Here is a 23,264-nt window from a genome sequence, read left to right on the forward strand (position 1 = left end):
TCAAGCATACTGTGGACCAGATGAAGCTTGGGAGCGTACGCTCCAATGAATGCCAAGAAGACCCTCTGTATGGGTTCGGAAACAACTTGGTCCCGATCCAGGGAACCTTATACTTGCCAATGATATTTGGTTCGGCCCCGAACCAAGTTACCCATGTGATAAAGTTCTACGTGATCAATACTCCTTCATCCTACAATGACATAATCGGGCGCTCAGCCTTGACCAGGATCCAAGCAATCACCTCCATATCACACCTCAAAATCAAATTCCCAACACCAACCGGGGTAGGAGAAATCAAGGGAGACTATGAGGTAGCTGAAAGATGTTATAGCCAGGCTCTAGTAATGGCTGAAACTCATCAAGACAACAAGAGAAAGGCCGTGGTACTTCGGAAACAATACATTATTAAGAAACATCGCCCTCACTCAAGGGATGATGCAAGAAAAGCAGTTCAGATCATTGAGTCCCTCTCAGATCCAAAAGCAACCAAACCAAGCTCAGAAGAGCAAAAAAGTAACCAAGCCACATAAGAGATTGAGTTGAGCCTAGGCCTTGGCCAGACCAATCATATTGTGCAAGCAACCAATTCAGAAACAATTGAAGTAGGGGAAAGCAACAAAAAGAGATGACAGCCCAGGCTCAGATTTATATGAAGAAGAATACAGAGGTCCGGATCCAGCAGTTGGTATCAAATATGGATCAATCCAAGATAGAGGCCGCTGTAGAAACAGAAACAATTCTGATCAATACAAGCGATCCTTCCAAGAGGATAAAGATAGGGTCCGGCCTCGAGGCTAATTTCAGAAAAGACCTGGTATCACCACTCCAAGGGTATTCTGATATATTTGCTTGGACCCCAATAGACATGCCCGGGTTGGATGAATTCATAGCGATGCACAGCTTGGATGTCAACCCCGAGACGAAACCAGTCAAGCAAAAGAGAAGAAATTTTTCCCCAGAAAGGCAGAAAGCAATTGATGAAGAAATTGAGAAACTACTCAAAGCTGGAATAATATGCGAAGTCAAGTACCCGAAATGGTTGGCAAATGTTGTGATGGTGAAAAAAGCAAACGGGAAATGGAGAATGTGTATCGACTACACAAACTTGAACAATGCATGCCCCAAAGACCCCTATCCCCTGCCGAATATTGATCAGTTGATCGACGCAACATCCGGGCACGTAATGCTAAGTTTCATGGAAGCCTACTCGGGGTACAACCAGATCAAGATGAATCCCAAGGATATCCTAAAGACAGCCTTCATTACCTACATGGCGGTCTATGCCTATGTGATGCTGCCTTTCAGATTGACTAATGCGGGAACAACATATCAAAGAGCAATGAATAAAATCTTCAAAGACCAGATTGGAAGGAACCTGGAATCATATGTCGACGACATGATCGCAAAGTCTACAAGCATCCCCGGGCACATCGGAGACCTGAGAGAATGCTTCGACAACTTGAGAAAATACTCACTCAAGCTCAATCCATAAAAGTACACATTCGGAGTAGGGGCAGGAAAATTTCTTGGATTCATGATAAGCAACCGGGAAATTGAAGACAACCCAGAAAAGATAAAGGCAATCCAAGAGATGAAGCCTCCCAGAACACAAAAAGATGTGCAGAAGTTAGCAGGGTCACTGGCTGCACTCAGAAGATTCATCTCAAAGTTAGCTGAAAGATGCCTACCCTTCTTTGACCTGTTAAAAGGAGCAACCAACAAGAGAGAAGTTAATTGGAGCCCAGAATGACAAAGCGCATTTGAAGAAATCAAAAGGTACTTTTCTCAACCCCCTGTGTTAACCAAAGCACAACCCGGGGAGCCCCTATCCCTTTACCTATCAGCAGGGGCCCTGACAGTTGGAGCAGCCTTGATCAGGGAAGAGAACGACAAACAACAACCAGTTTATTATGTGAGCCAAGTGCTAAAAGATGCGGAGACCTGATACCCGAGGCAAGAAAACTTTGGTTTTGCCTTGGTCACAGCATCCAGGAAGCTCAGACACTACTTCCAGGGAAGGGAGATACGGATTGTAACTAACCAACCCTTAAGGAAAATAATACACAAGCCAGATATCTCAGGAAGATTGGTAAATTGGGCAGTCGAGCTGAGTCAGTTCAACTTGAGTTTCATTCCAAGAACAGCAATCAAAATCCATGCTCTAGCTGATTTCATCATAGAATGTAATTTCCCGGAAGAAGAGCCTGTGCCCATGAACATTGACCCTGAGAGAAACACTGATCAAGACATAGGAGCCTGGGCTCTCAAAGTTGATGGTTCTTCAACAAATGAAAGATCAGGAGCCGGGCTCATCCTAAAGAGCCCAGAAGGATTCACAATCCAAACAGCAATCTCCTTTGGCTTTTCAGCAACAAACAACCAGGCAGAGTACGAGGCCTTGATTGCATGCTTGAAGCTGGCAAAAACCCTTAGGATCCAGGATCTCAAAATCTACAACGACTCGCAGATCGTGGTAAAGAAAACAAATGGCGAGTACATAGCCAAGGATCTAGTTCTAGCAAAGTATCAAGCCCTAGTCCAAAGCTACCTCGCCTTGATACCAAAAACCCAAGTCATCCAAATCTGCAGAGAGGAGAAATCAGAGGCTGATACACTATCTATACTTGTTCAAAATTCATCAGACCTGGATTGCTCCGTCTACTTCAAAGAATTGCAGAGACCAAGCATAGAGTCTGAAGAGGTCATGGAAATAGAAAATAGCCCGAATTGGATGACTCCATTTATCAACTACTTGGAGAAAGGAGAGCTCCCGGAAGATAAAGGGAAGGCTCAAAGGTTAAAAGCCAAAGCCGCAAAGTTCTTCATCGAAGAGGGTATACTATATCGCCGGACCTTCTCCTCCCCAATCTTAAAGTGCATAGGCCCAGGGGAGGCACAATATTTCCTGATGGAGGTTCATGAAGGGATATGCGGAGATCATATGTCCGCAAAGGCCCTAGCTCATAAAATTATAAGACAATGATACTACTGACCAACTATTCACCACGATGCAACAGACTTGGTGAAAAAGTGCTAGAATTGTCAGTTATTCAGCAATGTCACCCGGATGAGCCCAGTCCTACCCTCCTCAGTCTTGTCACCAATCCAATTTGCCGTATGGGGCATTGATATCATGGGACCCTTCCCCAGGGCCAGAGGAGACCTCAGGTACTTACTAGTCTCAATTGATTACATGACAAAATTGGTAGAAGTAAAGGCCATGAGAACAATAAACCAACAAGATTGCATCAAATTCATGGACAACATCCTGATGAGGTTCGGGATCCTGAGAGTACTGGTCTCAGACAATGGGCCACAGTTCGTTAGTTCAGAATTCGAATCCTACCTTCAAGAACGGGGCATCCGGCACAAGAAGTCATCTGTAGCCTACCCTCAAGGGAATGGCCAAGTTGAAGTAACAAATCGAATACTTCTCCGGGGGATTGAGAATAGGCCCAGGGAAAGCAAAACCAAATGGCCAGAAGAATTACCTAATGTACTCTGGACATACAGGATAAGCCCCCGAACAAGCACAGGAGAAACCCCCTTCAAACTGGCTTATGGAACTGAAGCTATGCTACCAATTGAAGTAGGATCCCCTCCCATCGAGCAATCAACTTTGATGAGATAGCAAATGAGGAGGGGCTCAGGACAAATATTGAGCTAATTGATGAAGTCCGAGACCAGGCGGTGGCAAAAATGGAATAGTATAAAGAGAAAACCAAAGTGCACTTCAGCAAGAAGTCCTGGGTCAAAAACTTTCAAGTTGGAGACTTGGTCCTTCGAGACACGGAAGCTTCAGATCCCACCAACACTAGGAAGCTAATGTCAAGGTGGGAAGACCCATATAAAGTCAAGGAAGTTCTAATGCGAGGAACATACAAGCTCATGAACATGGATGAATCTGAGATACCAAATACATGGCATGGACTCAGGCTCAGAAAATTTTACCAGTAGAAGAAGCAACCAAAAGCAGCCAAAACTTGTAGCCTATGGAAAACAACCAATTTATGATCCTATATTTTGTATGAAGAAAATTTTCAATTCAATGAAAAGAATTTTCCTTTCTTAGAAAGTTATTACTTTTAAATTACTAGTAAACAAAGCAAAAAACAATCCGGATATAGTTACAACCGGATTCAAAGCAAAAAACAAAAGCAACCACTATTTGCTTAGAAAATTTCTAAGTAATAGAGCAAACATCAACCCGGGTGGGTATCACGCCCGGATTGAGAGCAAATTCAAAATTAAAAATCAACCCGGATAAGCATTCGAATCTGGGTTAAAAACAACCATTATGTACTCATATTTTCTAAGTACATAAAGCAAAGAAGCAAACATCAACCCGGGTGGGTATCATGCCCGGATTGAGAGCAAATCCAAAACTGAAAATTAACCCGGATAAGTATTCGAATCCGTGTTAAAAACAACCATTATGTACTCATATTTTCTAAGTACATAAAGCAAACAACCAAACATCAACCCGGGTGGGTATCATACCCGGATTGAAAGCAACCATTATGTAAGAATATTTTCCAAACATATAAGGTAAATAAGAAAACATCAATCCGGATTGGTATCATACCCGGATTAAAACAAAAATTCAAAAGCAAAGATCAACCGGTATAAGCACTCGAATCCGGATTGATATACTATAAAATATCAAAGTCAACCCGGATAAGGCTTCATATCCGGAACAACCCGGATATAAACCCAATCCGGATTGGGGGCCATAACCACAACCTGGATCAGGATCGTTTGTGCAATTGGGCCAGGATCCGGATCGCTCATAAAAGCAAAAATTTTCTACGGTGGTAAAAAAGTACAAGGAAAAAGAATTGGAAATTAAAGGCAGAATCCGGATTGCCACCAACCCGGAACAAATCCAAAAATTACAAATCGTTCAAATCAAAGTACGAAAATCACGAATCCTAGTAAAAGAAAAATTACAGGGCTGGGCCCGAGAAGCCTATCAATGCTGGTCCGGATCTAAAGGAAGCTGGGGGTGGGACCGTCATAGGGTTCCGGTTCCCCCTGACCCTGCTCAACTACAGCCTTCGCAGCAAGGAACTCCTGGATGAAGCTCTCCCAAGATTCCAAGGGGTCGGTCTTGATGTGATGTTCGGCAATGACCCAGGATCTGTGGACCTCGGGCACCCCGGCCTGGGCAACCCTGAAGTCATAAACATCACTGGACTTAAATTCGGCAATTATAGCCTCCTTGTTCAAGTTTTCCTTGGCAGCAAGTTCAGCCTTAAGCCTCTCTACTTCTTTGGCAAGCCCCTCAGCCCGGTCCTCTGACTCCTTCAGCTTTTCATTTAATCCTGATTTAACCACCCGGAAGCTCTCCCAGGCCTCCTCCAGCTCTCCCTTCAAAGTATCAGCACGTATCTTCTCGATGTTAGTTCGGTTGTGGCCTCCCGGATCTCAGTAAAAGCAACATCAGAGCAGATAGATATGGCACTCCTGAGCTGAGAAGAAACAAAAAAAAAGAAGCTTACAGAATGAATTGGGGGGCATAATCTGGAACTAAGAACTTAGAAATTCAGAAATTACCTGCCCCCATTGACCTGTCACCCTCTTCAAAGCAGCCGCCATGCTGTATCCCTCAACCTCCTCCCAGTCATCTTCGGAAGGAATACTGGACATGAACCCGGCCAGGTCGACCAGAGATTTGGTACCTATCTTCACGGCCTCTCCATCTGGCCCTCTGCCTTCCGAATCGCATACAACCCGGTTGGAAACCACAGCTTTGCTACAGGGGGGCTTGGTCGGGACGAACTTTCTTTTCTTCCTCGGAGGATCATCACCGCCCGGAATCTTCTGCACCTCAGGCTCTGACTCGTGGCCCGGATCCGGGATGTTCTGAGGAACGGAGGATTCGGCTCATCCCTCAATATCTGCAGAACCAGATCCGGGACCCGGGGCTCCCTTACTCATCTTAAAGGCCAACCCGAGAGTGTTGAAAGTAGCAGCATAAGCAGAAGAAGACATGATTTTTAGGAAATTGCGGTTAAAATGAGGCAAACCTGCAGAAATGAAACAAAAGGAGATTAAATACCGGATCAAAGGCAAACAACTTATGCAAACAGATTACAAGCAAACTGGACCTTGATCCGGATCATCAAGCAGAATAAGAGAGATCCAGATCAAAGGCAAACAACTTATCCAGGAAAATTACAAGTAAAAAGGCGAACTGGACCTTTATCTGGATCATCAAGCGAAGCATGGGACCCGGATCAAAGGCCAGGCAAACATTCTATCAAAACTAGTTACAAGTAAAAAGAAAAAGGAAACATAATCCGGATCGTCAGGCGGGGAGGGAGATCCGGATCAAGAGCAACATATATTAAAGGAAAACTTACAACCGAGATTAAAGAGCAGCCTATGATTCATAAATGTGTCCCGAGTCGGCTGGAACTCGAGAGATTCATAGAAACATCTGATCTGAGTAACAACCCGGCCTTCCAGCACAACCGGGTTGAACTTAGTTTGAACTCCCTCAGTCGTAAAGTAGGGGAGATAAGCCAAGTTGTATCCCTTCAATAGGATAATCTCCCCATTCCAATACTTATGAGAAGACTGGTGCATGATTGGCTTAGCCCTACCCGGACCATAACCGCACTCCGAGGCCCGGAACCTAGTCTCATAGAAAGGTTTCTGACTTGACTTAGAGAGATAGAAAATCTGGTGGAAGAGTTTCAAAGTAGGCAGGAATCCGGATTTATTACAGCAAGCGATGAACCAGGTCATCGACTTTATCCCATTAGGAGTGATTTGCATCGGGAATATCCTGTACACATGCTTGCAGAGGTGTTTGATGAACATGTGGCACCGAGGACTCCACCCAGACCTAAGATGTATTATCCAGACCGGAACAAAGCCGTCTCCCGGCCGATGATAGATCCTTTCATGGGGTTCCAGCCATCTCCACTTAATTTCGGGCGTCAACTGGAAAGCAGCCCGGACCGCCTCATTCATCTCACCCGGATCTGCCTCAGAGAACGAGTCCTTCAACTGATAGTGATCGCGGCTTATAGGGAACTCAGCAAACATCCTCTCGAGAGCTTCCTGGTTATATACCCCGGGATGACTGTTAGGCTGTCTATCATACCTAACCCGGCTATAATAGACCTCATTTTGAATCTCGGTCGGCTTTTCAACAAAATGGTACTTCACATCTATCCAATACCCCTCGGGCGTGAAGGGAACTGAACCCCCTGGCATCTTTTTATACCGGAACTTTGAGATTATTTCGGTGGAAGGGGAGGCTTTCTTTACCATCTCGACCCAGATCTATTCTCTATCAAAGGAATCCGGATCACTCTCGTCTCCGGAAAAGTTTGGGTAGCAGTTAAACACTCTCCTAGCCCGCTCCTTGGTCCGGACCATATACCTATTAAAATGAAGGTCAGTAAGCCTGGGCCCTATAAATTTTATTAGTTTTGCTAAGCGGTCCGGATCAAGTGCGTTATGTTAGTATTAGCATAACCTAATGATCCGGACCACCAATGCAAGTCCAACCTGGAAAAATATCAACGATCCGGATCATGTTAACTACAAACCAAAAAATATCAAAAATCATGGACCCGGATCCCGGTGGCAAGCACCCTGATCCGGATCCAAAGCAACCAAAAATAGCTTAAAAACCCATCATATAATTTTACCCAAACACTTCCCTCAGATCCGGATCCTATACCCACTACCCGGGTCCAGATCAAAACCTTCAACCCACAAACAGTCAACTAGAAAATCAAAAAGCAAAATACACAAACAAGCATACACATACACGCATTCAAACGAAGAACAGCCCCAATAAACCCAGAAAAATCGAACCCAAAACCCAATTTTTCGTACAAGAAACATCGCAAAAAAGTCCAAAACCTACAGATCTAAACAGGAAAAAGCACAAAACAAACACATCCACCACGAAATAACACTAAAAAGGCCGATTTGTATTGTCAATTCGCGGATGAAAGATAAACTCGAAGCATGCATCAATTTAAAGAGAAAATGCGATAAATTGAAAAGGAAGAAAGAAGAAGAACTCCTAAATAGCAACCAAAAGAGAAGGAACAATGGTACGGCGGCGGAAATCTCGGGCAAGAAACGCAAAACTTCGAAAGAGAAGGGAGACTGTTGGGCTTCGTTTGTTTCTTTTTGGTGAGATAAAGAATAAAATGAAAGGAAGAACCAACTTTTTATAGGCCCCAGAGAAGGAACAGCCCCTGCCACGTGGCAGGGTGTGGTTGGCTGGCAAAGCAGTTACAAAAACAAAAAAAACAAAAAACCCCCTGGTGTATCTATATATTTATATATACACATATTAAAGCACATTTAAACCCCTCAATGATCATGGGGCGGATTTCTAGGAAATAACTGCCCAAAATTCAAATTTGTGGGAGGGAATAAAAGAAAAATGTTGCAACTATTCGACTCTTCAGATTCCACGGCCCACTACCCGGACCAAGGACCTAACCCGGATCATTTTCAACCGGATACAGATTTGGAAGCAAAAATTACCCAGGGTCAATCTGGGTATTTCTCTACTACACCAGATCCGGATTGGGGGGCAACCAGGAGCAGAAATTTTTCTAAAGTATCTACTCTACCTTAATCCGGATTGGCATCTACTACACCAGATCCGGATTGGGGGGCAACCATGAGCAGAAATTTTTCTAAAGCATCTACTCAACCTTAATCCGGATTGGCATCTACTACACCAGATATGGATTGGGGGGCAACCAGGAGCAGAAATTTTTCTAAAGCAACTATTCAACCTTAATCCGGATTGGCATCTACTACACCAGATCCGGATTAGGGGGCAACCAGGAGCATAAATTTTTCTAAAGCATCTACTCTACCTTAATCCAGATTGGCATCTACTACACCAGATCCGGATTGGGGGGCAACCATGAGCAAAAATTTTCTCCTAAGGCAACTATGTAATTCTACTCTACTCCCTCGTACAGAAAATCTGCATAAGGGAGTGAGGGGCAAATGATAGGGTATAAGAGACCCGGCTAGGACTCAACCTGGACCTAAAGGATACCGGGCTCGATCGATGGACCGAGACCCCCCTCCCCCAGAACAATCAAATGGAGAGGCCAGGCCCGGGTCCATCCCATGACCCGGATCCGGATCCAACCCGGGACCCGGACCACCTGCCTACCCGGATCCGGATCAGGGCTGAGACCACCATGAGGGGGGTCCCAGTAAATACATGCACATCCCGCAACCCGCCAAAGAAGGGTACGTGGGCACGTGACTGTGACAACTATCAACAACCAACACACCAGACAAGCACGACGCGTGTCAGAAGGCCGTTAGGACACCCTGGAGGTGGTCCTCCCCTGGACACGTGTAAGCAATCCACCTAAGTCAGGCGTCCTCTACTCCCAAGATCCAACGACCCTGATTTAGAGGTAACAACCCCTAAACCCTACCTTTGGGCTATATATACCCCCAAGGCTGAAGGGTTTAGGGGTTAGAAAATATCTACACTCTTGCATACTCACTCTCTCTCTCATATCCATACACACACAGCAACCTTTCCATGACATATATACATCTTCATCTTCTCCAGAACCCTGTTCTTATTCTTACACCGGAGGCGCCGTGGGAGCCCTTCCGGTGTTGTTTTGCATGCGCCCAACCAGCAACTACACCTCATTTATACCCAGAAGGTCCAGGAACGGCGTCGGACGGAGCCGCTCGCTCACCGAAGTTATCAATGAGCTTAATTTTTTTTAACCACGCGTGTAAAACAATCCATTTACTATGTTGATGTAAAAGAAAATGGTGGAAGAGAATCTATAACAAAAGCTTGGGGTCAAGTTAATATGTGAAAGATACAAGTCGTGACAAAAGGGTTTAAGAATTTTATGTAAAATTGCACCGCGTCTCAAATAAATTAATCCCAACCGGAGAAAAACAAGTCAAGATATGACCTTTCCACCAACCTTTTCTACTTCCATTTTCTACTCTTCTCTTTTTTTTTTTGTTTCAAAGAACTAACATACCCTTTTATTGTTTTTTTATTACTATCACAACCGGCTTTGTTTGATTAAAGACTATTAATTTACATGCTTCGTTTGTCATTTGTGTTTCTTAATACAATAGGTTTCAAACAAAAATAGGTAATACATTTTTTCAGATCAAATTGTGAAATATATTAAATTTTTTATATCAGAATGTTACTCTAGCATAAATTATTTTAGATAAATGATCAAAAATTCCATTTTTCTAAATTTATTTATGATTTCATTAATTTTTAAAAATCTCTAAATATTTTAAGAATAAATTTGATAATTATATAACACAATGAAGCATTGTGTTAGATTTTAAAAACAAAATGATCATAAACATGGCGCATCACAACTACCATTTCAAAAGAAAGATGACACAAAAATATGATGACTTTGAGGGTCCAGTCAAAGCAAGTAAATATACAGGGCTTACATGTACAAGTAAATGACTTATGAGTTCGAATTTCTAAAGTTACGAGTTCGAACATTTATTTCCCATAACGTTCATATTAAAACTATAGTAAAATTTTAATTTGGCTAGCATTAAGATTAAAATTTTAATTGCATTTTCATTATTTGTTGTAAATGCCTTGCTTTGTAATAGTGTCCCCCGGCGATGTGCATATTGAACTCACTGCTGCTACTCTCTTGTTCCTTGTTTTCTTGTACAAAGTAGTGTAGTGAGACTTTGAGCCAAATGGTCCCGAATAATAATGTTAAATTTTATTTTCATTTTCCAAAAACACGTCACAATCGCAATGGTGGGTGCAACTCACGAACTGTAAATCATAAAAGCTATGAATTTAATGTAACCCACTTTATCTACATGCACACATGAGTCATATATATAATACAACGTATGTATGTATCGGTCCGTGACAGGTACAGAGGAGTAAAGAGAAGAAGACTAAATACGACAACAAGGATAATTTTGCTGCTAATCTTAAGTTTACGTGTCTTCTCCGGCGTATGTTAGCTTCACTCCGCTTCCAACTTCCTCTTTTTATTCCCCTCACATTTTCACACCTTACACATTCTTTTCTTTTATGTTTTGTCTGTCAATATTTGTCACTGATTTTTAAAGATTTTGTCGAGGATTTAAAATAACATCTACTGTTTTTTGAAGGCATGTCAGAACTTAGAAATTAAAAATTTGTTATTAATTTTCGAAAGTCAGTGGAGACAAGGTGCACGTATATATAACACACGCGCACTCTACTGTTTATGTATCAAGTACAGTAGTTAGTTAATGTCAAATTGTGGCAGCTGCAGCATTTTGAAGATGAGAGGAACAGAGTGTATGATGATTTTGTTTGTATTTTTATTGGTGGGAAATTTTGTAACGACGACGTTGGGAGTCAGTGTGACGTATGATCATCGGGCTATTGTTATTGATGGGAAGCGGAGAGTTTTGGTTTCGGGTTCTATTCATTATCCTCGGAGCACTCCTGATGTACATTCATTTCTCTTTGTTTTTTTCCCGCTTTGATTCTGTGGTGTGTGTAATTTTTGCGCATTTTTTTTTGATAATTTTTGTGTTTATTACTGTTAATGTGTAAATGCAGATGTGGCCGGACTTAATTCAGAAATCTAAAGATGGAGGTTTGGATGTGATTGAGACTTATGTTTTCTGGGATTTGCATGAACCTGTTCGGAACCAGGTTCTGTCTTAATTTATTTATATTAATGGAGTCTTCATTTCAAGTATACTTCTCGTCTGAGCCGGACTTGTGTCTGTATACATATGTCTGTCTGAGACCGAGTAAACGGCTACAGTTTGGAATGTAATGAAGTGATTCTAAACCAATTTATCTTACTTTAATGGTAACGGCTTCGATTGTTAGTCCAGTGCCATAAGTTTTAGTGGAAACACTTCAAATTCGGACAATTGTTATTTCAAATTCGGGGTTAAATGGGTTGGCTGACTAGCTATACAGCTGTGGCTGGTGGCCAATTTGTTTTGTTTATGTATGTGTAGATGAATGATAATGATACTTGTGTTTGTTATACTGATTTCCTTGCGAACATAACTATGCAGTTCAATTTTGAAGGAAGAAATGATTTAGTTAAGTTCTTAAAGTTGATTGCGGATGCTGGTCTATATGCTCATCTTCGAATTGGTCCTTATGTTTGTGCTGAGTGGAATTACGGGTAATCATATATTATATGCCACTATATAAATGAATGTTTTTATATAAGTTTATAGTTTTACAATATGTTTGTACTGCTATCTTAGATTATGTGTTCTAAGACGTGTGTTAAAAAACAGGGGATTTCCACTTTGGTTGCATTTCATACCTGGGATTAAGTTTAGGACTAATAACGAGCCGTTCAAGGTTCTTTCCCTTCTACCTTTTGGTTGTGTTAGTTTGGATTCTTTGATTGGATACATGAATTTATTTAACAAGTTTGTCTTCTTTAGGCGGAGATGAAGCGTTTTACTGCGAAGATTGTGGACCTAATGAAGCAAGAAGAACTTTATGCATCACAAGGGGGGCCGATTATTTTATCCCAGGTAACTTCGTACATTCTTGGTTGATTAGAAAAGAATTGGTTATCAGAATCTTGTGTTTTCTTCCCAGCTTTACATCTTTAATCTATATAACAGATAGAAAATGAGTATGGAAATGTGCAATCACACTACGGGCCTGATGCCAAGCCATATGTGAATTGGGCAGCTGCGATGGCTACATCTCTCAATACAGGGGTTCCATGGGTGATGTGCCAGCAGGCAGACACTCCTGATCCACTCGTGAGTGCTACTTTTAGCTTAACCAATAGTGTACCATCATCGGTTTGTATAGCAAGGATTTTTCTTCAAAATTAATCTTGCAATAGAACACTAATAGGTTGGGTAAATGTACATTGTGTTATACAGATCAACACTTGCAATGGATTTTATTGTGATGGGTTCACCCCGAATTCTCCTAAGAAACCTAAAATGTGGACTGAAAATTGGAGTGGATGGTAAGTCATATTTGTTGATCAATTGGACACAAGTTAATTGCTGACTTCAAAATGTGAACTCATTGTCATTTGGAATCTTTAGGTTTCTTGCATTTGGTGGTGCTGTCCCATATAGACCTGTCGAAGATCTTGCATATGCAGTGGCACGCTTTTATCAGCGAGGTGGCACCTTTCAAAATTATTACATGGTACTATATTATGCAACTCTTGTGTGCAAGTTCTTTATGAGGATTACAATTGTTTCCTTATGACCAGTGTAGCCCAAAGCCATGAACTGACCAATGAAGAGGTGTGTTGTTTTCTTTTGACAGTATCATGGTGGTACCAACTTTGGCCGATCTTCTGGTGGACCATTTATATCTACCAGCTATGATTACGATGCTCCTATTGACGAATATGGTTAGCTTTTTGTAATGTACCAGTGTTATTTCTAGTGCACAAATGCGAAAATCCGCTATATTTGATCCAGCAACACAATTGCCAGTAGAAAATTCTTCTACTAGTAATTGCAAATCATTGAGCCCGGAAAGTAAAAAAATTGATCTTCCGCTGTTTCCTGTTTCCCCAATAGCCACAATGGGCTACAGTTTCTCGGTTTTTATTAATCTATCATGTGCAAATAGTATATTTCTGTTTTTTATGCATATAGACACAGAACATAACTTATCATTTCACTTGTGTTTAGGACTTCTCAGACAACCTAAATGGGGTCATCTTAAAGAACTTCACAAGGCTGTAAAGCTCTGTGAAGAAGCAATGGTGGCAACTGATCCAACAACCACTTCCCTTGGTACAAATCTAGAGGTATAATAATAAGTCTTGACTCCTTAAACAATGTTCGCTCACAATATAGCTTTGTTTTTAATCTTCTTCGCTAGTAAATCAGAAGGTTTCTTTTGAATCACTTGCTTTCTTAAAAATTGTAATATTCCAAGACCTGGATGTGTACTTCCACCGTACTACTAAACAACACTCAAAATCTCAAATTCCTAATGATCTCTGTATTTCTGCCCCACAGCAAGCTTATATGATATCTTTCTTAAGTGAAGCTGTGAATTCCAAATGTTCGTAAGTTATATGATTGGTCTTTATGGTTAACAATGACTAATTTATTGTGAAGTAGTATAAAATACCACTAGCTACAGAAATTTTGATTACTAAAACTTTCTTAATCTACTTTTTGATTTTGTGAATTGGCCAGTCTACTTTACGATCGATACCAATATTTAAAATTAAACCTTTTAAATATATAAATATATATGAGCTTTCAATGTGTGTGTGATATCTGGTTATCGTAAAGATAGTGCTACTTGGAGTATGTTTTGTTAGATGTTATATATGATGGTACTATTTAGTCGCGAGGTCATAGGAGTGCTAAAGATGCACAATGTTCTAGTTGAAAAGGTTCCTCCATGCTTAACCTGTTGTTTTCTATATCTGACATGCTTTCGACTTGTTTTAGGCCAGTGTTTATAAATCAGGTTCAGGATGTTCTGCTTTCCTGGCAAATTTCGGTTCCAGTTCTGATGCAAATGTGACCTTTAGTGGCAAATCGTACTACTTGCCTGCATGGTCTGTGAGCATCTTACCTGACTGCAAGAACGTCGCTTTTAATACTGCCAAGGTGTGCATCAGATTATTATGTTATACTCTAAGCAGTCATGCTTATCTGTTCTTTGTCTGCCAAGTATGATCGGGTGATGTTTTCTCTCCATTTGTTTTTGCTTTGTATGGTAATGTAAGGATGGTAAATGGTAATAAAAAAATAATAAAATGTATTTATCCCAGACATGGTCAGGTTAGCTTTAAATTTGTTCAAACTTTACGCTTTGATACATATTACTGCAATCAAACAATGGTGGCCGTCACTAATTTGGCAGAACCCAATTAATCTGAACCTATGAAGGAAAGAAACTTAAATCACTTATATTTTCTATAATCATTCGGCAACTGTATTGTTATTTCTTGTTTAGTTGTAGTATTATTCATGTTCTAATGTTTAGAAGGTCAAAAATTAGTACATTACCATAATTAAATCATATTTACACACAAAAGGAACAGAACTTCATCAACAATTTCTCGCATACTGTATTGATTCTGTGTAAAGTGTAATCATAATTATGATTTGAGTGCACTATTCAATTTATTGAAACTAAGGCATCAGCTAATTTTATAAACCTTTTATATGATAGATCAACTCAATGGCCACAGTTCCAACATTTGTCAGAAACTCTTTAGGAGATGAAATTACTTCTTCTAAAGCACTTGCATCTGGTTGGAGTTCGATCAAGGAACCTGTAGGTATTTCAAGTGAAAGTGCATTCACAAAACCTGGATTATTGGAGCAAATAAACACGACAGCTGATAAGAGTGACTATATGTGGTATTCGCTAAGGTACATATATATATATTCATTGCTAATCGTTATATCTTCTGGTTTCATTAGTAGTTGTAATTTACTACCGTTCTATTTCTGCAGCACCGAAGTAAAAGGTGATGAACCTTACCTTGACAATGGATCTCAAACAGTTCTGCATGTGGAGTCACTTGGGCATGTTCTTCATGCTTTTGTCAATGGGAAGCTTGAAGGTAATACACTAAAATTTTCTTGTAGTGGATTTTGGCATCTTTTTCGATATTGATGCTTGGCAGTTCAAACTGCATACCTTATTTATTTGATTATTTCTCAGAAAACTTACTCAAATTACATAATTATCAGAGATGAAACCTTAAATAATGCTAATCAACCTTCAATTTAATCTCAATAGAATCTTCAGCCTTTGCTTGCTGCCAATTCTGACTATGAAAGTCGAACTGAGAAAGATAGTCAACTAGATATATCTTCAATACTCAGCCTCCGAGATACTCCTCTCCTCTTGGTAATAAGAGGTTAAGGGTTTGAACCCCAGTGGAGGCAGGGTGTGAGTGTATACATTTCTATAATTGATCTTAACCCAAAAAAGAAGAAGCCTACAAATGTTCCTTGTTTCAGATTCAAAAACTCGTGTTCTTTAATGAGCCTCTTAAAACTGCTCAAACCTGTACTTACATTTGTACCACATTATGGCTTTCTGTAGGGAGTGCTATAGGAGGTAACGGTCATCCTAAAGTTTCCCTTGATGCTCCCATCAAGCTCATACCTGGAACAAATAAATTCGATTTCTTGAGTTTGACAGTGGGACTTCAGGTTTGACCTTTAAAAGTTTTTACGAGCATTGTATTTATTAAAATGATTTCATTCATATATAATTTTTATATCATGTGCTCTTACCTATTAATGTTTTTTCTAATTACCAATTTCTTTGGACAGAATTATGGAGAATTTTTTGACTTAAGTGGTGCTGGAGTAACTGGTCCCGTGCAGCTTAGAGGCTCAACAAAGGGATCTGCTACTGATCTTTCGTCACAGAAATGGACATATCAGGTTGGTTATATATTTGATTTCAATATTTAAAGGTGGCCATATCATTGTTATTATTAGACCATGTTGACTTCATTAAAGGAGTAAAAACGAGACCACCTGTTAAGTGATCACATCACACTTCCTCGGTAAGTGGGATAATATTCGAAAATAGGTACCGAGTCCAATAGACTAACAGTAAATTATATATTTTCCTGTCAAATAACTACCTCTGGTTATAGGTGTGCCATCAAAAGGAAAAGAACTGAAGCAATGCTAAATTTTTTTGCTGGTTACTATTAGTAACTTACTACTATTTAATAAATAATTTACCCTCTCTATCATTTTGGTTCATTTCAGGTTGGACTGAAAGGGGAAGATTTAGGCCTGTCTAGTGGAACTCAATCTCTATGGGCATCCCAATCCTTGCCTACAAAACAGCCCCTAATATGGTACAAGGTAATGTCCTATTACATTTAGTCCTTCCGCAGCTTCTTAAACAAAGTATCTGATGCAAGATTATCACAAAAAGTTGATAATATCATATTTTTAAGTAGCAATTGCACTGTAGATTGAGGCATGATATCTGATTGTAAGTAGACTAAACTATCACTTACTTTTCGAAGTCATATCTTGCTCCCTACATGAAGAATATACTGTTTCTAATAAGTTTGACTACATATTGGAAGGCAACCTATAGCAAATCAAGCAGTCATAAACAATTGGATGCTACTGCAGAATGCACAAAGTTGAACTACCGTTATTATAAGTAAAGACAGTGTGTCCGTGCACAATGTTAAGACTTCCAACTAATTCTGAGTGTAAGGTAGCTAGTTGAATTAAAATGGAGAGTGTAACCTTTCTTTGCTAAACAAAAGATTGGCCTCGGTAATTGAACAACATAAATGACAACATAAATGAATACACTTTCATCTAGTTATATATATGCAGAAGATCTGCAACCCTTTGACAATACTTCTCTTACATATTATTGGTATTTGGCATGATCCATACAATTGACAATTTTATATTCACTGAACTGTATCATACATTAATGCAAGATTTTTCTTTTCTCTAAGATCGTCCAAATGAGAATTAATTCATCAATTCTATTCACAAAGTCTGAATGTGTCGTTATTACGCAGTGATGTCTTTAACAATTATACCGTCTTAATTTTGTTAGTTCTATTAATAATCAAATTCTTCTAAAATTTATTAGAATATCCAGGTTGATTAGAAATTCTAACTCCACTAAATTCAGGATATGTAGTCTGGATCTGACACTAAGATCACACTTTACTAACCGGTGCTTATTTAATCATATGATTTAAAGAAACAAACAGAAAGATGACACTACTCTGTGTATCTTACTCTTCTAAACTTTTATTTAAATCTGGTGGTGCTAAGTGCTAACATAAACTAATTGACATGTTGGTACAGACAACTTTTGATGAGCCTACTGGAAATAACCCAATTGCACTGGACATGACGGGGATGGGAAAAGGTGAAGCGTGGGTAAATGGACAAAGCATTGGGCGTTATTGGCCAACAAACATTGCCCAAACCAGTGGTTGTACTGACTCTTGCAATTACAAAGGATCTTATAGTTCTAACAAATGTCTTCGGAATTGTGGAAAACCATCGCAAGTGATGTAAGTGTTGCAAAATTTGAAAGGGAGGCATTTCTTCAATACAAAATTTAATTCTGATCTAATGGTAATGCAGGTACCATGTTCCTCGATCATGGTTGAAACCGACTGAGAACATCCTAGTATTGTTTGAGGAAATAGGTGGTGATCCCACACAGATCTCTTTTGCTAACAGACAGGTTGAAAGTTTGTGTTCACAAGTGTCAGAGTCTCACCCACTTCCTGTAGACATGTGGGCGACAGATAAAATGACTGACAAGGCATCAAAACCAGTAGTTTCACTGGAGTGTCCTCACTCTGGTCAGGTAATTTCTAAGATAAAGTTTGCAAGCTTTGGAACTCCTAATGGAATTTGTGGAAGTTTCAGCCATGGTCAGTGCAGCAGTAAGAAGGCTCTTTCTATAGTACAGAAGGTTTGATTTCTAAAACTCTTTCAAATTAGTTTTTTTTCACCTAACACATCAGTTCTTATGTAGTTAATGACAACTGTAACAGGCTTGCATTGGATCAAAGAGTTGCAGCATCGAAGTATCAGCGACTACATTTGGGAACCCGTGTAGAGGAGTTACAAAGAGTTTAGCAGTAGAAGCATCATGTTCATGAAAGATTTCTGCATTCTACTCTTAAATCCGGGGATAAGCAAAAAGTCATCCCCAGGTAGGTGTACAATAATAGAATAAAAATGTCTTAGAGTTGCGATAACGCAGTTCTCATCAAGTCGGGATAAAATCCTTAGAGAAAAGTGTGATTTTGCACCACCTTATATGTGCCTCGCATCACAAAGAAAAGCAGATAATTCATCTTCTTACCAGTGGTCCATACCAATTGAGCAACATATATTGAAGTTGACAATCATGCTTTACATTGAGAGTACTCCTCTTCGTTTGATGCCTTAAAATAAATTTGTCACTTAATATTTCAAATTTTACTAAGAAAATAACCTGCAGAAAAAATTAAAAAAGTTTCTAACAACTGCATTTAATCAATTCTGTCTTGCTTATCCCTGGCACTAGTCTAGTTGATATCACTCAGACCTCACCTTTGGAGATCAATGTGTGCAAGAGTATTTAAATTTCTTGTAATTGACTTCACCGGAAAAATAATAAAATCTATCGAGCTAAACACCTTTCAAATGGAGGGAAGAGAAGCAGTAAAATATTATTGAGAAAGAGGTCTATCACGCTATCTTACAATTGAACGAGTTTGGGTTTTGATGATTACAATTATATAGTTTAAAAGTAAATCATAGCTGAATACATAGATAACCATATATAAATTTCTCATTAACATTTGATAAACATCATACAAGATAATAAATGGGCAAAGCTATATGACCCTTATTCACATTTGAAGGAAACTACATAACGTACTGACATATATCAAGTACATGCTTAGTTTGATGCTGAATGTTTCAAGTACTTAATAGAACTACAGAGTAGCAACAGCAGATTCTCGCTGAAACCTGCATACTTTGCAGACAGGTGAGTAAAGAGATGGAGTTTGGTACTTGTCCTCCCCGCCCATCATAGGCATAGGCACCCCTCTTTTTACAGGGCTGACATAACCTGTTCTATAAGTCTTTCCCAGGATTCCCTCAACAAGATCCGATAGATTAAAAAACCTGAATTGTGTCTCCAAGTGAGCAAAAGCATCATCAGATGGTAGTTGGTAGTTGTGAACCTTGTTTTCTTTCTCACCTATTGGGGTCACCCTCAAATTCAGCTCCACCAGTCCATCAACCGTGACTTTTACTGAGTTAGTCTCGTCGGTTCTCTCAATCACCACTTCTCTTTGTTGGCTCATGATCCTCCATTCAGCCTCGCCATCAGTGGGGATGCTGACATCCTCCCCGTCCCACTTCACAGTAAGAGACTCAACCTTGTCATCCCATTTTGTAACTCTTTTTGCTGCGAGAACTAGAGTGTGGGTGTCAAACATGACTGAGAGAGCTTGAACCCAGGTATAATCACGTGTCCTTCCTGCGGGCCTACTGCCAATGAAATGAGCATTGATCTGCAGATTGTTGTCTGACACAACAGCGAAGTCGCTTCCCTTGGCTCCATGGAAGTAAAACATCACTCCGTCACCACCAACAAACCTAGGATCATAGCACAACGAACCAAATCCATCACATTTAGGTTTCCTGTCTGTGAAAGAAGTTCAATTCATTAGCTTTCAGTATGCAAGTTATAGAGCATATCACAAGTACAAAGAGACGAGAAAAATAAACTTACTTTTGCAAGTAGCTTCACACTTGCTACCGCAGTTGATGAAACATCCCTTGCTGTTGTTGTCCTTGGGCTTCCTGTCAGGACATTGTGATGGACAGGTCAAGGTCGTGTTGAAACATTCACCTTTTGTTTTGCATACAGCTCGTACTTGAGTTGTTCCTGGTAGTGGTTTCTTGACGTCGTATTTGTTAGCAGGATCTTTACCACTACCTTGAGCCTGAACAGAACCAGTTTCCACAGATATGAAAACTAAAAGAATAGCCAGTAATATGAATGCCTTTCTTGGACCCATCGATCTGCACTACTTAACTGTTTGCTATTTCGACTTAGATTTATGTTATGAAGAGAATATGGATGTTACAAAAGGTGTATAAATAGTTGCATGGCAAGTAGATAGGCCTAATAATGTGGCTCCATTCTTGGTAATGTAACTTCTGAAGGTAATAAACCAGCAGAGAGCCAGCTAGTTTTTACTTGTGCATGTGGCCTTGTAGTTCTGACCAATTAAGCGGTTGACTATATGGACGGAACTTAATGTAAAATTGGTTCTGGTAGTTTATCATTGAGTTGATGAGAAGCAAAGCCTAGACAACTCTTTTGAGATTCAAGTACATATATATAACTATATCTGTTAGAAAATTCTTGAGATTCACTATGCCATGTACTAACTAAGTCGAGCCCAGGCACATCAGCACTCGAATCGATTCGATTTATCTGACCACAACAACTCAACTTAAGTTCATAGGGGAGATATTAATGGAGGAACTAAGGAGGAGCAGTCAAGGCTTCAACCCCGACTGATCTTCAAAAAACTGGATTATGAAATTAACTAGATACTATTATGATTAAAAAAAATCTGTTTTTAAATAAAAAAAAAAAGATGTTAGTCGCAGAGACATAAGAAGTAGACAATAAATCATCCACTTGACATGGCTGTTAACAAACACAATTTACGTGTATGTGTGTATGCGGGGATGTAGGTCTATTTCACTTAAATTATCAACTCAGCTACATCATGACTGGAGTATGTTTAGTCATAGCCTTTGTTTTTAAGCCAACATGTTTAGTTTTCTAAATATTATGATGGATTATAGTGTACTAATCGCAAGTTCACACTTAATATTAGAGTTATTCGTGATTTGAATTGTAATTTGAGACATTGGAATACTAAGATTTTAGATTTTAGTTATTCACTTTTTGTCCAAAATTATTTATCCGTTTCGACTTGAGTTTAAAAATCATTAAATCTTAAAATTATTTGAATTCTTTATTATTTATTAAACGAGTCGAATTATATTTTTTTTTAACAAACTACGTTTTGGTTGCTTTGATCTCTACAGCAACGATATGAATAGCTACCGACTTTAATCTCTTGGTGGAGAGGATAACTTGCAATGCACTTTGTGATGCATAAATTTTAGTTAGGCCGGTTGTTTCTTCTAAAGAAAAATTTAAAAAATGCATGAAATCCAGAAATCTTCAACTTCATGAACGTGGTTTTAGGTTGTAAATTTCATACTCCCTCCCTCCCAAAATGATGTGCCTATATTGACTTTCGGTACTGTTCACGGTAAGCGATTGACTACTAATTTACGTCTAATCAATAATATCAAACATAGTCACGAGTGATCTCGTTGGATTCGTATTTATCAGTACTTTAATACAGTAATATTTTTATATTTAATACTAATACGAATTTAAAAATATTAATGATCAAAAGTTTATATTGACAAACGTGTCTAACACAAAGAGTAAATGTTTTTAGGGACGGAGTATTATATAAATGAAGTTGCAGTTTTAAACACCTTGGAACTGTCAAAATTATGATGATTTGTTTAATACGTGATTGCTGTTTCAAGTTACATACTCGTACTATGAAATATTGTGCAACAATGTAACGTAATTTACACGCTTCATTTAGTTCTTCTGCGTGATAATTTTTTTGGTTAACTAGATGTCTAAATCAGTTTACACCATTAATTCTGAAAAGGCGTAGTATACCATCTATGCTCTGTGATGATCTCTTTAAATTCATAGGTTGTCTGTTCATATATTCCTGTCAATGTATTGGGTTTGGATCGGATCGGCCTAAATCTATATTTATATCCATTTATTTTTTCTGATTCGGATTCGGATCGGCTCCGGATTTTTATAGGTCGATCCATATCCGGACCCGTTCGGATTACAGATTTCGGATCGGATATCCGCTCTATTTATGTATATTTATTTTTTAACTTAACTTATTACAAAATTTATTTAAAATTTACAATTCCGAAAAATATTAAAATACAAGTAAAATACAACAAAATTCAAAATAAATTATAAACTAAAATTCGCTTTTTGAAATAAAACATACCAAGTTGTACAATATTTTAATGCTAAGTATGAAAAAAATGATGTTGCGAAATGGAAGTGTTATATGAATTGATAATTTGGGTTATACGGCTCTAAAAGGTAAAAATACTAGAGTTATAAAAATGAGATTATAGAAATGGTCTGTACGCTTGAGACCGAACGAACGAAATATAGATAATGTAACTTAACTCGAGGATAATACGTTTAAAATTAGAATTATTAAAATATATTATATATATATATATAACCGGATCGGGTTATTAACGGATCGGATCGGCCTAAATCCATATCCGCTCCATTTATAATCGGATATTTCTTATCGGATCGGATTTTTAATAGGTTGATCCATATCCGCTAAAATGACCTTGGATCGGATCGGGTTGGATCGGATTTTCGCTCCATTGACAGGCTTATTCCTACTCACTCTGTCTCGTTCATTTTTATACAATTTTTTTTTATGTCTGTTTAATTTTATACATTTTAGACTTACCAAAAATAGTAAAGATTTAATAATATAAAAATCAACCACATCCACTACTTTCTCCCACTATACTCATTTTATTTATTAAATATTGATTAGTCCCACCATATTATCCAACTTTATACTTGTTCTCACTAAATTACACTTTTTTTT

The 23,264-nt window shown here is 39.0% G+C and overlaps 3 protein-coding genes across 5 annotated transcripts; 2 read left to right on the top strand and 1 right to left on the bottom strand.

Annotated features, from left to right (window-relative positions):
- The first annotated feature begins 344 nt into the window (after positions 1–344).
- On the top strand, positions 345–2,983 carry LOC141690884 (uncharacterized). The gene is made up of 2 exons (XM_074495640.1): positions 345–513; positions 2,370–2,983. Exons 1-2 carry the CDS (start codon positions 345–347, stop codon positions 2,981–2,983), a joined length of 783 nt encoding a protein of 260 aa, XP_074351741.1.
- Positions 2,984–10,840: 7,857 nt separating this feature from the next.
- On the top strand, positions 10,841–18,906 carry LOC141693784 (beta-galactosidase 8). Of its 3 annotated transcripts, none has more exons than XM_074498946.1 (20): positions 10,841–10,995; positions 11,295–11,481; positions 11,594–11,689; positions 12,067–12,179; positions 12,298–12,364; positions 12,451–12,543; positions 12,637–12,780; positions 12,907–12,995; positions 13,078–13,183; positions 13,307–13,394; positions 13,681–13,799; positions 14,458–14,619; positions 15,188–15,390; positions 15,475–15,584; positions 16,073–16,182; positions 16,306–16,419; positions 16,756–16,854; positions 17,836–18,047; positions 18,121–18,457; positions 18,540–18,906. In XM_074498946.1, the coding sequence occupies exons 2-20, from the start codon at positions 11,311–11,313 to the stop codon at positions 18,645–18,647; spliced, it is 2,541 nt and encodes an 846-aa protein (XP_074355047.1). In that variant the 5' UTR covers positions 10,841–10,995; positions 11,295–11,310; the 3' UTR covers positions 18,648–18,906. The 3 variants fall into 3 exon arrangements, with proteins under 3 accessions (XP_074355047.1, XP_074355048.1, XP_074355046.1); XM_074498947.1 differs by having other exon boundaries at positions 10,853–10,995; positions 11,301–11,481; XM_074498945.1 differs by lacking the exon at positions 10,841–10,995 and having other exon boundaries at positions 11,025–11,481.
- A 406-nt stretch (positions 18,907–19,312) lies between these two features.
- LOC141692623 (uncharacterized) lies at positions 19,313–20,944 on the bottom strand. The gene is made up of 2 exons (XM_074497514.1): positions 20,279–20,944; positions 19,313–20,191 (listed from the first exon to the last, which is right to left on the bottom strand). Exons 1-2 carry the CDS (start codon positions 20,565–20,567, stop codon positions 19,473–19,475), a joined length of 1,008 nt encoding a protein of 335 aa, XP_074353615.1. The 5' UTR covers positions 20,568–20,944; the 3' UTR covers positions 19,313–19,472.
- Between the last annotated feature and the right edge of the window lie 2,320 nt (positions 20,945–23,264).

The sequence above is a fragment of the Apium graveolens genome, chromosome 10, assembly GCF_009905375.1.
Source record: "Apium graveolens cultivar Ventura chromosome 10, ASM990537v1, whole genome shotgun sequence".
NCBI lineage: Eukaryota > Viridiplantae > Streptophyta > Magnoliopsida > Apiales > Apiaceae > Apium > Apium graveolens.